The sequence below is a fragment of the Rhynchophorus ferrugineus genome, unplaced genomic scaffold, assembly GCF_030347505.1.
Source record: "Rhynchophorus ferrugineus isolate W39M unplaced genomic scaffold, kcgeb_rfMv2 rfM8, whole genome shotgun sequence".
NCBI classification, from domain to species: Eukaryota; Metazoa; Arthropoda; class Insecta; order Coleoptera; family Curculionidae; genus Rhynchophorus; species Rhynchophorus ferrugineus.
The window spans coordinates 17,748,824-17,766,700 of record NW_027472587.1 but is presented as its reverse complement, the minus strand read 5'-3'; the positions used below and the strand labels follow the sequence as shown (position 1 = coordinate 17,766,700).

The window sequence follows — 17,877 nt, the reverse complement described above, 5'->3', positions numbered from 1 at the left end:
GCAGGTAAGACATATCGCTGAAAAAAGCATCTTGAATTCTGGATGGAGAATACTCCCGCACAGAAAATATTGAAAAATCTATAAAAATTATGCCACACATCTAATAACACTAGGTTGATCTTGAGGAATAGGTAAAAATCAAATGGTATCGAGTCAGGTGAATAAGTCGAACATCAATTTTGTTAAAGCTTTGTTCAGGTTATGCTGAAGGTACGACACTGATCCAATCCAAAAACATCCCGATATCATTGGAAAGCTCTTCAGCAAATTTCAGCGTTTGGTGTAATTGGTTCTGTGTAGCAGTTATTACGTTAAACTCATCCATGCGCAAGAAATGGTTCGATTTAATCAATTCTGTGTTATTATTAGTGAAACTGAAGTCATATTTAGTCGAATAGAGGTGATGATCCTTCCTGTTATTAGATCACATCCGGAGCTTTTTCATATTATTAGTTTAACTTTAGTTATTATTTGTTTAACTTCTCTGATAGTAATTTCTTCATTACCTGAAAATAATTGTTGAATTATTTAACAACACGGCAAAATTTTAGAGAGGGAAGTTTAGCATCCACACTATAGCCAAGACCTTACTTCGTTCGATTGCCAGTTGTTCTAATCTCTGCAAATCTTTCAATGGTGTAAATATGACAAACAAATATGCCTACAGTATCAATAGGCTACAGAAATATGGATTTTCTTTTGAAGGGCCAGTCATAAACATCGACTGTGACATATATCCGAGATATAAGTTTTTATAAACGATTATTCAAAAAGAGAACAAAATTTTGACTCTATTTATTCAAATTAAACGGGAAAATTCCAAAAATCAAACGGGTTCGACAAGACAATCAAACGTAAATCACATAGTTACCCTTGGATCTGGTCAAAACGAACGAACCCCGCCGAAAAAACCCGAACAATGGCCCCCCTCGACCTGAACGCGAACCGAGTTTTTCGAAACTGACGCTCCGTCGACAAAACGACTTGTCAAAAAACAACGGAAAATCGAAAATTAACCGTCGGCGGAAAAAAATGGAATCAAAACAAAACCCAAAAAACGTCCGGGCGAATAATGGCACTTAAACAATCGATTAATTGACAGGACGAACAACAATCCAGCATCTCGTCGAGGCGAGCCGGCGAACGATAGCCAAACCGATGGCTCACCAAGCCGACAGTCATCATACGCGCGTACACAATTGAAAATCGCAGTGTGCCACGCGAACCGCCGTCAAAACGACAATCGCGCCAGTGTGGATCTCGGAGTCGGTTTTAGCTTCGAATATGTCCGAACCGGTGGTGGATATCGAGCAGGGGACGCTGAAGGGGTGCGAGGCCGTTGACTATCACGGGGGACCGTTCCTCAAGTTCTTGGGCATACCGTATGCGGAAGCTCCTGTCGGAGAGTTAAGATTTAAGGTAACTTAAAAAACATCACTTAAGAAACTTTAACTTATACCATGTATTTGGAAGTACCATAATTAAGCTAGAAGAATATTATACTCCTTATTCTCTATTTTAAGTTGAAATTAGAATATTTTCTCTTCTGCCTTACTCAGGATAGATCGATACATATATTCAATCTTTGCATTATAAAAAACAATATCTATATTCTCTATGTTTTCTGTTAATATGTTTTACTGATGTTATAGGTTCAGCTAAAAAACTATTTAATTGTTTATAATGGAGACATTAACTTATCCCCTGTATTTGGAAATAACATAATTAAGCTCGAAGAATATTATACTCGTTATTCTCTATATTAAGTTGATATCAGGATATTTTCACTTCTGCCTTACTCGTGATAGATCGATACATATATTCAATCTTTGCATTATAACAAATGAAATATATCTATATTCTCTATGTTTTCTGTCAATATGTCTTACTGATGTTATAGGTTCAGCTAAAAAACTATTTAATTGTTTATAATGGAGACATTAACTTATCCCCTGTATTTGGAAATAACATAATTAAGCTCGAAAAATATTATACTCGTTATTCTCTATATTAAGTTAATATCAGGATATTTTCACTTCTGCCTTACTCGTGATAGATCGATACATATATTCAATCTTTGCATTATAACAAATGAAATATATCTATATTCTCTATGTTTTCTGTTAATATGTCTTACTGATGTTATAGGTTCAGCTAAAAAACTATTTAATTGTTTATAATGGAGACATTAACTTATCCCCTGTATTTGGAAATAACATAATTAAGCTCGAAGAATATTATACTCGTTATTCTCTATATTAAGTTGATATCAGGATATTTTCTCTTCTGCCTTACTCATGATAGATCGATACATATATTCAATCTTTGCATTATATCAAATGAAATATATCTATATTCTCTATGTTTTCTGTTAATATGTCTTACTAATGTTATAGGTTCAGCTAAAAAACTATTTAATTGTTTATAATGGAGACATTAACTTATCCCCTGTATTTGGAAGTACCATAATTAAGCTCGAAGAATATTATACTCGTTATTCTCTATATTAAGTTGATATCAGGATATTTTCTCTTCTGCCTTACTCGTGATAGATCGATACATATATTCAATCTTTGCATTATAACAAATGAAATATATCTATATTCTCTATGTTTTCTGTTAATATGTCTTACTGATGTTATAGGTTCAGCTAAAAAACTATTTAATTGTTTATAATGGAGACATTAACTTATCCCCTGTATTTGGAAATAACATAATTAAGCTCGAAGAATATTATACTCGTTATTCTCTATATTAAGTTAATATCAGGATATTTTCTCTTCTGCCTTACTCATGATAGATCGATACATATATTCAATCTTTGCATTATAACAAATGAAATATATCTATATTCTCTATGTTTTCTGTTAATATGTCTTACTAATGTTATAGGTTCAGCTAAAAAACTATTTCATTGTTTATAATGGAGACATTAACTTATCCCCTGTATTTGGAAGTACCATAATTCAGCTCGAAGAATATTATACTCGTTATTCTCTATATTAAGTTAATATCAAGATATTTTCTCTTCTGCCTTACTCATGATAGATCGATACATATATTCAATCTTTGCATTATAACAAATAAAATATATCTATATTATCTATGTTTTCTGTTAATATGTCTTACTAATGTTATAGGTTCAGCTAAAAAACTATTTAATTGTTTATAATGGAGACATTAACTTATCCCCTGCATTTGGAAGTACCATAATTAAGCTCGAAGAATATTATACTCGTTATTCTCTATATTAAGTTGTAATCAGGATATTTTCTCTTCTGCCTTACTCATGATAGATCGATACTTATATTCAATCTTTGCATAATAACAAATCAAATATATCTATATTCTCTATTTTTTATTCATATTTTTTCGATATAATATACCGATACATTTTTATTATTAATTACATCTTACATTAAATATGCTTAGTACAATTTTAATTTACAAATTAATTTATTGCTACTGTTCTATTGTAGTGGCATTATTACACAAGCAATGCAAGTACGGGATTAATACATCAGTATGTATTTCCCAAATTAAAATAAAACTAAACTACTTAAGCTAAAGTTAAGAATACACTTATACACTAAACAAGTTCGTATTGTTTGAATCGTCTCGAACTCCTGCGTGGTGCCCAGTAGCTGTTCTGCTTCTATGTTAAAGCTTGTAAGGCGAAATCTTGGATCACTTCATGTATCCATTTAATTTGGAGGTCATCGTACAGCTCTTCGTTGGTGATGCAGCGATAAGCATTAATAGAACAATAGCAAAGATAAGCATAGACAAATCTCTTTGATTTTAGGTTAAGGGTGTCTTCTGACTAACCAATACAGTTGCTTGACTTTGAGTCTAATTTGCTCTGCTTTTGGTCATGATCCAGTTTAACTTACCAATGATTAACTTACCAGCTGATTCTGCTTAAAGAATCGGGCATCCGTCAAGACGGATTTGGAGCTATTAAGCTGTTTTTTTTTCAGTCTCTAGCCCATTTGTAGATCTTGTTTACCGCTACCTGTTGCTTTGTCTACAGCCTTAGACAAAGATACGTCTTTTGCCATGATAACTGTCTCCTCCGAAAATGTTCAATGGGATATCAGCAATATAGAGCAGATATAGGAGTGATCCCAAGACACTACCCTGTAGAACTCCAGCCGAAATAATTTTAATTATCTTTGATTATACAAAACAACTAGTTAAGAAAAAAGTATTATTTTGAAACGGTTTAGCCTATTTTCGGACGAGAGGACGAATTACTTAGAACATCAATGAGCAAAAGAAACATGAACTATCTTTCGAGACACCTTATATCATCTTCTTTTACCGATGTTTACAAGTATCCAACCAAAAATTCTCAAGGCAAATAGGTCAACCTGTAATAGATCCTGTTTCAACAGAAGTAAACCATATAATTATGGATAAAGGTTGGCGTATGATATTAATAATGATACTGCACTATTTATAACATGCACTGCGTTCGGAGTAATAAAATTGCGCAACAAACGACCTTATTTTGTTCGTGTTTTTTTCAAAACAACGTCTGTTTTGACTCAACACAAACATTACTAAAACATTCGCGCGTCGTAAACATACTGATAACGTACATCATCGGTCCAGACATCAGATCTAAGATAGGATTGTATTTGAACAACAATTATTGACGAGTATCACTTCAATATGATGTTATAGTATGAAATCGGTGTTGAGGATTTTTTGTAAAAAAAAGTAAAACTGGATCAACATCATTTTAGGCTCTGCGGTGATGATGGCACGTTCGAACTGAAGGATGGCCAGTGACTGAATGAATCAACGTACCCCTGCATAATATCCCAAATAAACGTCTCGGGGTTGCCAGATATTCGTTATCGTGTACTAATTGGTGCTGCTGGCATCCCACCCGTGTTCAACGTTTGGGATTATATTTCTAGATATTTTTGTTAGACTTGCGGTTAGGCACAAATAGATCTACTTTTTGGTATCTTCAAAAAAAGTAGCAATCAGTAGGAGCAAGATCTGGAGAATACGGCGGGTGGGGTAGCACTTCCAATTTTAATGTTTCCAAGTATGTTTTTACCGGTTTTGTAACATGTGGTCGAGCGTCGTCATGCTGAAGAATAACATTGTTGTGTCTTTGCTCGTATTCGTATATTTTTTCGCGAGGTACTCAGCTCAAGCGCATCAATTGTAGTCAATAGTGATCCCCATAGATAATTTCATCGAGTCGTCTTCCATTATTTTCGCTGTCTAGAACGCCCTCTGTCTTCAGCGTCAAAACCACCACTTTTAAAACGTCGTAACTAGTATTCACATGTTGAAATCGATGTGTGGGTACCATAACCTTCACACAACATCCGACGGCCTTCATCCACCATTTTATTCAAATTAATAAAAAGTCTAAGTAAGAAAACTTTCCTTAGATGCGATTTATTCAGTACAAATTAAGACGTTTTCAGTGCACTGAAAAAAATGTTTTGTTCACACATCGACGAAATGACACACGCTGAACAGTGAGAACTTCAACAAGTTGGTTTCAAATGTACCCGATAAGATTTATTGCATACTAACACCATCTATTGTTAATTTATAGGCCTGATAACTCAGCATATTAATTTTTTTACCCTTGATTCATGTGAAAACCCAACTATTGACCTTTTTTCAATATTATGTATTATTCACAATCACTTCTGACACTACCACTGGCTTAAATATTCATTACTATAAACTCCACAGAAATACATTTATAATAAACCTTAAATTTCTGACATCAAAATTCATTCAGTTTACCTTTGACATACAATAAAATTGTAATCTAAATAAAATAACCTCTTTATCGCTATTGCTTTCAAGAATTTTGCATACGTCTGATAGCCGGACGACTTTGACAGGCTCATTCATTTACGCGTTCGAACTAATCAGATAGCATTGTACAGATTAAAATGAGAAGAAAAATATTGTCTCATTGTGATTCTAAAATGAATTTACAAATTGCAGCAGGCAATACATTAAACATCTTAATGACGCATGTACAAATAAACTTTGTATAAACTATATGTACAAATTTTTCGAATGATAAAATAATTACTTTCCTCTCTGCTAAGAAATAGTGATCCCATTAAATGACTTCAACAAGAGTAGATTGGTAACTCTTATAACATTATTATATAAGACGTTTATAACTGTCAAACTGTTTAAAAAAAACAACAGTGAATGAGTAAAAATTAATTAATCACTTTTTTAAATTATAATGTGTAAATGTTTCAATATTATTTTTTTCTAAACGACAATGACGTTGACTGGATGCTGTTTAAAGGTCAACAGATAGTACAAACGTCATTAATCAAATAAATTTATTCTTAAATCCTATTATAAGTTATTACCCAGTCTTCCTTGTTAAATATTTCCTAAAAAGTATATTTTTATGTCAGGCCTTTTAAGATCTACAATATTATTTATAGATTTATAACAAACAAACTAGAAGGTTATTACGGTTCTTAATAATCTCTATATCGTGTATGTCAACCAATATCATCAACTTTAATCTGGTCATTATAAATACATAAAGGTTATTACAGTGTTCTTCTTAAGTAAATTGTAAGCTTTCTGGTGACATTTAACAGTCAATAACTATCACAAGGGTAATTAATATATTAGAATTAAATGAAAGCAGTAATTAAAAATCTTCTTTTCTAAATTGTCTTGTTAATTATATCTATTGTGCACAAATATTCAATTAAATAATTCATTTTAATACTCATAAAATAATGCAAATTTAATGGTCAATTCATGTCAATTCTTCTTCTTAAATATTGTTGGCTACATATTGACACATGTTGTCAACAGATTTCAACAAAATTCAAGAAGAATTCAATAATGAACTAATATATAACAGGAAGAAGTTATCGCATGGTTCTGTTTATATTTTTTCGAAATTATATCGAAATTTTCTGACATTTATTAAATTGTAAGCTATTTTTTATATAAACAGATTAGTATTCAGTTCTTGTTATAATATAAAATTATTATGTAGTTTTATATGTTTAAATATTTTCGAAACTTTGTTGATTTCACATAATAGGTCAATTGAAAAGTCCCCGGTCTACCATAGAAAAACACATTTTTTGGCAAAATTAGTTTTTTTATTCAACATAATTCCCTTCACGGGTGACTCACTCACTCATTATAGCAAATCTCCAATTTTTCGATACCATTTTTGTAGTACGATTTGTCCTCTGCTTCAAAATAGGCCTCAGGTTCGGCGATCACCTCTTCATTCGACGAAAATTTTCAAAAAGCAATATTTTATCAACACGCGAAATTCCTTTTTATAAATTTTTTTCACAATAACCAAAGTTGCTTGACTCAAAATGCTATAATTCACAAACTAATGATCCGACAGCTGTTAATTATAATTATAATTTAATAATAATATTATTATAATATATAGACGCATCTTTTGTGGGTTGGGGCTAACTAAAAAACATATAGATTTAATTCTAGTAGCGCCATCTATGGGTCAGGCCGGGGACTTTTCAATTAACTTGTTATAATTATTAAAAGTTTGTTACATAGCTCTTATTAAATATTTTAATTATTTAAAGTCATATGAAAACAATAAACATTAGAAATAAATTAATGGAAGTGTTATTTTAATGAAAATATTATGAACAAATTATTACACATAGTTTCTATTTTTTATGTTTCCAACTACATATTGATATCTAAATATCAACATTGATTAAATCCATTTTTAATAGGAAACTGCTTTTTCTGAGTAAATCTAAATCGCTATATTGAACACTTTCTATCCTGTACTACTATAGACATCAACAAATGTTACATGTTTCTTGGATATAGATATGAATAAATCCGTTTCGTTTGATATTTTTCCAACTACATATAATATTCCACAAAAATGACATTGCCTGCGACGGTATTCTGATAACGTCATAATTAGGGTAAATATTAGAATGATAGGCGTAATCTATTCGGCCTTGGGTCGGTTATTTTAAAAGCAGAAAACCATTTTCCTAATGAAATTAAACGCGAAGCGACAGTCATAAGGTTATCACGCGAATTTGTTTATAATCGATGATTTACACACACCATTTTCTTATAGAAAGTTATGTATGGAAAAAATAAATGATATCAAGGCTTTTCGACCACATCCTTTTTGGTTACGGATCTATTTTTGGTTATATTTTTAATTAGGATGTAATAGACGCAAAAACCTTATCAATCCTAACGTGTACTAATATTTTCAAAATAATTACCTATTAAGCCAAAAAAGTCTTTCTAATTGTAATAACTTAAGCTATAGTTTACACTAAAGGTTTGGTTTGGCTCGCTTTAATCTCCCGATATCCTGCGCGTTGTCCAGTAGTTGTATTGCTTCCACGTTGGATGATTTAGTAATCTTTCGTATTTTAAGGCGAAATCTTCCATAACTTCGCAAATACATTTGATTCCCAGGTCATCGTGCAGTTTTTCGTTAGTTACGTAGCGATAGGCACTCGTAATTAATCGAATAATTTTGTTTTTATAGCGTTGGATGACTAGTTGATTTGAATTTTTAGTGCAGTTTATTTGCACCCCATAGGTCCAAACTGGCTTTATGATTGTCTGATAAATCAATCTCTTTGATTTTAGATCAAGTTGAGAGTATCTTCCGACTAACCAGTATAGTTATTTTATTTTGGTTCTAATGTGTTTTTGTCTAACATAACGTTTCCAATTTAATCTACCGTCAAGATGGATCCCGAAGTATTTAGCTGATTCTGCTTGAAGAATCGGGCATCCATTGAGTGATATAATTAAGTTTTTATTATTTCGCCGCAATGCAAAATTAACATCAAAAAGCCAAAAAGTGACAAAAATTAATTATTCTTCGCTAAAAGAAAACAATTGAAAAACAAATATCAAAAATGACAGTTACATTTTTATTATTTTCATCGGTCTTAATGTGTCTGTATAATCTGCACACTTGTAAAATCGCTATGATAATAATATTGTACATATTTATCATAAACTGATAAGAGAATACAAATATAACAACATTTTCCACTCCATTCTACTTAACGTTATCTTAATACATTAATAACCATATTTCCGCTAAAAATACCAACAACCATTCATCAAACCTTAAATAATTTATTATTAGATTCTTACTATACGTCCCTCTTACTGTACGTAAATTAAACAAGTGTTACAAAATATATTTCTAACACTACGGGTTATAAGCATACATTTCGATAAACACATTTATCCTGGTATATGGACAACCTAACATACAATTGCTCTGTTACTGACAGCTGGTTTCTCTCTATCGACTTTTGTCTTCTATTTACGACCGAACAATTGTCACCTGTCAGTTTTGATTTTAATATCAACGGAGGAAATTGTACTAGTGTAATACAACAAATTATATAATTCTAGTTGCTTACAATTTTTCTTCTTAAATATTTCATAAGCCATCTTCAAAAGTTTTAAAAACCAAAAATAAATATGGCAAACTATTTTTATCAGCTAATTATTAACACTATAAAGTACTAGACAGCTATTAAATATTTTCTACACAAACTTCAATGAGTTCATTTACAGCGCTAAAATCTTACTATAAAGTCTCTAAAACATAAGTTGACGTTTATATGACAGCGAATATTATCAACGTCATTATTCCGTTCATTACTAATAGGGATGTCATGATATTTGAGCATCATCAAAGATAAGCTAGCGTGATTATAGTGAAAATATAGAGAATTACGTCTATTTCAGGCACCAGTACCGCCAAAACCATGGACCGGTGTCAGAGATGCCACCAAAGAAGGACCAGAATGCCCGTCCGGCGATATGTACTTTACTTACTATATAGGAAACGAGGATAATTGTTTAAATTTAAATATTTATACGAAAAGCGTAAGTAACCACACAAAATATTCTAATACGTCGCTTATTTTTCCACTAGAGCTACGATCAACTCTCAACTGTCAAAACATAACTGACACTATAACCTAACAAAATGTTATTGTTTTACTAGTTGCCTAAACCGAACGAAACTAAGAATGCACCCGTTATGGTATGGGTACATGGTGGTGCTTTTACGACGGGATGCAACAAGGGCGACTTCTACGGGCCTGGATACCTCATGACACAAGATATCGTATTGGTGGCCATCAACTACCGACTGGGGATTTTAGGTAATAATATCATCGTCATTAGTGTATCATATACTAATTAAATACATTATATAATTCCAGGATTTGCAAGCTTCAAAGACAAATCCTTGGACGTACCTGGCAACGCTGGTCTTAAAGACATGAGATTGGCGTTGAAATGGGTGAAGAAAAACATCGACAAATTCGGCGGCGACCCAGACAACGTGACCATTTTCGGCGAGAGTGCCGGAGCCGCTGCGGTGCACTATCTCACCCTGTCTCCGACCACAGAAGGCAAGAACCTTAAACAGAATCACCGTGAACTGTGACAGTTTTGAATTTTGACCAGGTCTATTCCACAAGGCGATCATTCAGAGCGGTAGCGCATTGAACAACTGGTCGTGGGGCAAAAACAATTCGACAGAAATTGCCAAGTGCATGGGTTACAAGGAGACAGACGAGAAGACAATCCTGCAGAGGTTAAGGAAGGAGAGCGCCAAGAGTATCGTAGCTGGCCAGAAAAAAATGAAAGAGGTATCATCTATCATCTATTATCAGCTGTCAGTTATCAAAAAAAAACTGTCAGCCGATAATTTTCGTTTTACAGTAAAATGTCTTTTACAGTAAATTTGTCAGCAACTATATATACGAATAGCACGTATGGTCTATTCAAAGTTATTATGTACATGTATATGCCAAAACGTCGCAATGTTGCCGCATCAACTCTGAGTTTTAGTTCACTTGGGCTTTGATATACAACAAAATTCTATTTTAAATAAAATTCTATTCGCAATAAAATTTTGTATACGTCTGACAACCGGACGACTTTGACAGTCTCATTCCTTTACGTGTTCGAAGTAATCAGACAGCATTGTGTCTCTTTTTAACTAGAATAAAATGAGAAGGAAAATATTGTCGGATGCTGAAACGAATTTACAAATAGCGGCGGGCAATACATTAAACACATTGATGACGTATGTACAAACAAACTTTGAATAGACTATCACATAAAACCATTTGCCCATTTTGCTTGATATTACTCAAAGACATTAACCAAAATAGCAATGATGCAATTTGTTTTGGCAATCAGATTTGTCAAGAAGAAGTCACTCGAGCTGTAAGACAGATGACTCCATATTTCCATGTCATTAAAGAAATAAAAAACAAACTATAAATGTAAATATATAAAAAACCACAAATAATAAACCAAAACAGTGTTATAAAAGAAATTTTAAAGATTATGTGGGATTGTCAATTAAATATGGTTATATAATCACTCTTCTTCTTTGGTTATTTCTCGTTCGAATATCATCCATGATAAACACGCGTTATTTCGTTTATATCCATAATGTAAGGTTAAATAATCATACCTATACCTCACCATTTTTGCCTTAGGTGTTACCTATGTACACAGTTTGGACCGTTATCCTTCTTCTTCTTCTTCTTCTTTTAAAATAGTTTTAAAACAAAACTGTTGATTGTCATGAATCGCTGAGTCTTGTATCTTTAAGGTTAGGTGCACTTGGTTAGATTTAGGTTGTTGAGCATTTTCAGGTCTTACATCAACATACTACTCAAATGTTAGTAAAGAATGCTTTTTTTTTACAGAATTTCTTACCCTCCTGCATTCGACCTTGGGGACCCGTGGTTGAACCACCCTCTGAACACGCCTTTCTCACGGAGAGTCCAGTCCAAATTATGCACCGACAAGGCAGCCGCAAGATTCCCATGATAATCGGCTACAATTCCAAGGAGGGCTTCCTCTTCGAGCTGGTGAGGAGACAGTATTCCGGGGTGAGCCTACCGGAGAAGTTCGAGCTCGAGCTCCCCTACGAGCTGGAACTGGATCACGAACACGAAAAGACCAAAGAACTGGCGGAGAAGGTGAAGAAACATTATTTCGGCGAAGATGTCTGTAACGAGGACAATATCGATCAAGTTTACTTGGTGAGTATCGACGTTCGTCATTTTTATTTCGTGTTTTTAGTGGTTTTATTGTGTTTTAGTTGAAAGGCGACGTTAACTTTATACACGGTATCCAAAGAATGATAAAACTGCAAGCCAAACATTCAGATCAGCCGGTATACGCTTATCGGATGTCGTTAATGAGCGACCTGAACTACTTCAGTACCTTTGCCCTGTCGAAGAACTTCACCTGGACAATATTCGTCACTTTTATGTCGAAGGTATCGCCGGTCATGAGGAACTACTTCAAACATCACCTGAAAAACATGCCAAAGAAACAAATCCACGGAGTGGGCCATGCCGACGACCTGTTTCATTTGTTTCACACGTTCTTTACGCCGACTATCGAGAAAGGCAGTCAGGAAGACTTGTACATACAAAGATTCGTTAAAATGTGGACGAATTTCGCCAAATACGGGGATCCCACTCCTCATGATAACGACGAAATCTTGAATTCCATTAAATGGACGCAGTTCAATCCAGAGGAAAAACATTTTCTGGACATAGGTCATGATTTGAAGATGACAGATGACGTAGATCGAGAAAGGATGCAATTGTGGGATGAAATTTATGAGACACATTTGAAAATATAAAATCGAACCGTTAATAGAGTTCAACTAGGCTGTAGATTTATTTTTGTTTTTATTTTTGGAAAGGTTTTTTTTAATAAAAGAAAATACTTACACTGTTAACGATACTTTATTTCGAAATAACCCAATAATAATAAAAAATAACATTTTATTAGACTTGCTTCGCTTAAGTCGATATAGTAAGGTTAGAGCATCATTCTTCTTCTTTAATCAAGTACAAGGTAGGCGTGTCGGCCACCGAGAGAAATATCGATATTTCAGTATATCGATATATCTCTTTCGATATTTTTAAAAAATATCAATATATCGGAGAGAAATAAAAAAATAAGTACCAAAATATACCGTAGAGTTTAAAATTAAGTATCAATTTAAAAGGTTTATTAGAAATAATTATATGGTTTTTTACAATGTTCATCAAAAATCAAATCAAAAATCATCAAAAAATATCGGCATAAAAAAATCGATATATCGATATAACGGTAAAAAAAATATTTAGTACAAGGTAACAATATTTTTAAGATTTAAGAGAAAAATTTACTTAAACATATGTTACATGCCTTTATAGCAAAGAATCAAATAACGAGAAAAACTAAACTATTTAAGCCGCTTTGTGGAGATTCTTTCATTTATGTCAATATAGTAAGGTTAAACCAACATTCTTCCTCTTTGACTAATTCTGACTCTTGGAGTACATTATGAAACTAAACTATTACATTTTATTGGAAGCTGTCTCAATTAAAAAAAAACTATACACACCTCTTTATTGTAAAGAATCAAATAACAATTAAAAAAACCGTTTGTAACAATTCTATCGTTTATGTTAATTTAGTACGGTTAAACCATCAATTCATTAACTAATTCTGACTCTTGCGGTAATAATTATTCAATAACAAACTTAAACTTGAACAATATTTATTAAAGTAACCAAGACTTTTGGATATACAAACATCATATTACCACAATATATCTTTGATTTATCATAAAACTTATATTTAAACATAACTACCACAAGTTATGTGTAATTACAATTAGGTAGTTTTGTAATAATACACAAAAATGTTAATAGTATATAAATTACTGGTAGTATCGTCAGGTTGGCCGAGCGGTCTAAGGCGCCAGATTTAAGCTCTGGTTCTCGAAAGGGAGCGTGGGTTCGAACCCCACACCTGACAAACCAACTTTTTTTAAAATTTTTAGCTGAAAATTCATATATATATCATAAACATACAACTTAATTATTTCATTTATTTTTATGTTGTAATTCCTAGAAAGTCTCATGGAATAAACCAACTTATATACGCTCCACTAAGATTTATAATAAAAATGACTAAGCTATATTACGATACAAAGTTCAATGCCGTATCATAAAATTGATTAATATTTTTGTCAGTTCGGTTGGCAGTGAACATCAAGCTGTGCTGGTAAATATTAAATTTTTGTCTAGTAATTTAAACTTGCTTGTTACTCACGCCAAAATATAGTCCTGTTTAAGTAATCCTCACTCATAGATAGATATGTTTGGGGTTCAAATAATTGATGCAAAACGAGCAATTAACAATGAAGTTTTGATGTAAATCGTGCGATGTTGCCAAGCCTTGCACTTCGTCCTAAAATTTCAGAAAACACCGTACATGTGTCGTTCTCAATTTTAGTTTTCTTTGAAAGTTATACTGAAAAATAAAACAATTTAACCAATTAATGTTTTTTGCCATCATAGCCATAACCATCACTATCAATTAACAAAGATGATCGATCATCAATCAATTCACGCAAAACACATGAACCATTGACAATCAAACTTTCATATAAATTATACACTGTTGCCACGTCTTCCTTATTTTACTAAAACTCCAGAAAACTGTATTTAATTTTTTCCAAGGTTTATTTGAAATAAGTTATAGCAAACATGCTGGAATATACGGAGGATATTCACCCTGATGATCCTATAGTAACCTTCCGAGAAGGTAAAGCAGCTGGTTTAATAAGCGAAGATGCTAGGGGTGGAAGATTCTATAGTTTTCTGGGAATACCCTATGGAAAACCTCCTGTAGGGAATTTAAGATTTAGAGTAGGTATCGTTGACATCGTGTCATCGATCAGGAATGTCACAAATATCGTCTACAGGCACCAGTAGCTGTTGATCCATGGACCGGGATATTTAACGCCAAAAATTCGATTAACCCATGCGTTCAGGAGAATCCTCTGACGAAAGTGATGGATGGGGTTGAGGACTGTTTGAATTTAAATGTGTACACTCCCGGATTACCCCTACAGACCTCGAAGCCGAAACATCAACTAAAGCCGGTTATGGTCTTCATACATGGAGGCAGTTTCCTCTCTGGATCAAATGCCAGGGAGATGAGCGGTCCGGAACTGCTCGTGGCGGAGGACGTGGTCGTTGTATCCATCAACTACAGATTAGGAATCTTCGGTAATGCTTCGGAACGTCTCCGTCAAGAAAATAGCTGAATACGCTCGTTATAGGATTCCTGAGCTTGAAGGATCCGAAACTAGACGTTCCGGGAAACGCTGCCTTCAAGGATATGGTGTTGGCATTGAGGTGGGTACAGAGGAACATCACCAGCTTCATGGGCGATCCAGGAAACGTCACGATATTCGGGAACAGCGCTGGGGCCGCGGCTGTGCATCTTCTAGTGCTTTCGCCCATGGCTAAAGGTAAAACAACTGAAATTGTCCACATCAAATCACTCAGAATTAATTGTTTCCAGGTCTATTTCACAAGGCAGTGTGCCAAAGCGGCTCGGCATTGAGTAGCTGGGCGTATGGCGTGAACAATGCCAAACTGATGGCTATTGCTATGGGTTTAGAGTCAACAAACGAAGCCGATATTCTAAAACACTTGGTCGAAGCTCCTGTGGAGGACATCTTCAATGCTCAATGCAAAATTGATAGCGTAAATATTATTATAAACTTCTCCTCATTTCAACATGTTTTATCTAATACAATGTCTTCATTATACCAGGAAACGATCAAAGGGAATCGATTTCGTTTTATTGGAGCTGTCGTCGAACCTAGTTCCTGGAAGGGCGAGAAATTCTTCTCCACTCACCCGGTGAAAATACTAGAATCCGGCAAATACAACAAAGTCCCTCTGCTGATGGGTTACAACTCTGCCGATGGTAAGACGAATATTTTAATCATCGCGTAAATACGAAAACGAAGTTGCTAGGTATGATCGTCGACGGGATGGTACCACCGGAACTAAATTACGTCTACTGGACCGACAAAGAGTTCAACGTGCCCGGTTTACTGCGACTGAAGAAGGGTAGCAACCTGTCGAAACAACTTGGTGAAGAAATCATACGGTTTTATTTCGGTACAGGGAATATATCGAGGGATACCCATCTACAAGAATTTTACAACGTAAATACGTTCTTCTTATTTCCGAAATTAGGACATTTGTATTATTTAGTCCGATAACCAAGCGCATTCGCCAAATCTTTATCATGAACATTTATAATATTTTAGATAACCACTGATAATTCATTTTTAAGAGGAGTCTACAGTTCCGTGAGACTGCATCGAAAAACCTCAAAAATGCCGATTTATTTCTATCGAATGTCCATCGAATCGGACTTGAATTTCTACAAGAAAATGTTGGGAATTGAACTTCCAGGTGATTCTTTCAAACGTTTTTATGAATATAAAGAACTGCGAGCGTCCATTTTACAGGCGCCTGTCACGCTGACGAATTGGGATATCTCTTTAGGACTCTGCTAACTGAACCCCCCACGCCTGGCAGTATAGAGGATTTGGCCCAGAGGCGAATGGTACGTCTGTGGACCAACTTCGCCAAGTACAGCAATCCTACCCCGTGTCAGGATCCGTTATTGGACGTGATGTGGCCTCCGGTAGATCGTAACACCGATAAGATTGTCTTCTTAGACATTGGGGAGAAGTTAGTGGTGGACTGCAATCCCGAACACGACCGGATGAAATTTTGGGATAAGATCTATGCCAGGGGAACTCTATCTTCCAAATTGTGAACCCACAACGAAAGTATTTCAACAAAATGTGATATAATTATTGATTAATAGATGATTCATTCATAATAATCGAACCTTTAAAATTAATTTTCTAATTTTTTAAATAATGTTCAAAAAATATCGATATAATTTGAAAAAATTTCAATATATCGATATTTGTTCGGCATCCCTGGCACAAATCAATCCAACGACCAAAAAAAAGAAGAAGAATTGACGTATTGAACACAATGACAAGTGAAAAGCAATAACTCTGCAAGTAATTTCGTCAAATCAGGCAAAAAAAGAAAGGAATGTAAAAAATACGAACTATTAATGCATATAACGAATTTGGCTTGGACAACATTTATTAAATTAACCAAGATCTTTGGTTAATCGCAAATTATCTTAACATCATTTGTGTCAAAACTGTCGATTTTGACAGTATACACTTGTTTGATTCATCAATAAAATAAGGTTAAAACGTTCTTCCTAAAGTTTTTAACTTTTATCAAGTTAACCAAGATTTTCGATTATCATGAATATTGATATCTGTTCAAAGTTATTTTGTACACACGTCATCTAAACTTGTGACATCAAAACGTCGCAATGTTGCCGTATCAACTCTGAGTTTTAGTTCAGTTTGGATTTGACATACTGGACGACTTTGACAGGATGGTTCGGTTACATTTTCGAACTTATCAGACAGCATTGTGTCTTTTTTTAACTAGAATAAAATGAGAAGGAAAACATTGTCTGATTCTGAAACGAATTTACAAATTGCAGCAGGCAATACAATAAACATCTTGATGACGTATGTACAAAAAAACTTTGAATAAACTATATGTTAAAACTATATGTGTACACTTGTTTAATTGGCCAATAAAATGAGGTTAAAAATCATTCTACTTCTTCATCAACGATTATAATAAAAAGTAAAATATGTTTTATAAAATTTTAATTTTATTAAATACGATTTAAGAAAAAAAAAACTAATTTTAACTAAATACAACAGCTTAAAATGCTTCAAATGCTTTCAAATAAATTTCATGTTAAAACCAAAAATCAAAAGTCTTATTTTTAGACATCCTTAAATAAGTATAGATGTTTTTTATTAACGAATAAATAGATTCATAGTTTAAAAGGTGTACAAAACTAAATATAACAATTGTAGGTGATAGATAACTA

The 17,877-nt window shown here is 33.5% G+C and overlaps 2 protein-coding genes and 1 non-coding gene across 3 annotated transcripts in view; all 3 read left to right on the top strand.

Moving 5' to 3' along the window:
• Positions 1-17,877, top strand: part of LOC143201314 (uncharacterized) — a 256,321-nt gene that overhangs the window by 121,945 nt on the left and 116,499 nt on the right. The window lies entirely within an intron of this gene.
• Positions 958-17,592, top strand: LOC143201529 (uncharacterized). The gene is made up of 16 exons (XM_076412656.1): positions 958-1,419; positions 9,772-9,912; positions 10,034-10,193; positions 10,254-10,445; positions 10,501-10,685; positions 11,760-12,098; positions 12,158-12,704; positions 14,110-14,127; positions 14,602-14,774; positions 14,831-15,137; positions 15,191-15,382; positions 15,436-15,620; positions 15,690-15,846; positions 15,897-16,090; positions 16,196-16,343; positions 16,400-17,592. The coding sequence occupies exons 1-16, from the start codon at positions 1,285-1,287 to the stop codon at positions 16,711-16,713; spliced, it is 3,387 nt and encodes a 1,128-aa protein (XP_076268771.1). The 5' UTR covers positions 958-1,284; the 3' UTR covers positions 16,714-17,592.
• On the top strand, positions 13,795-13,878 carry TRNAL-UAA (transfer RNA leucine (anticodon UAA)). Its single transcript has one exon. It is a non-coding gene; the product is annotated as a tRNA-Leu (tRNA).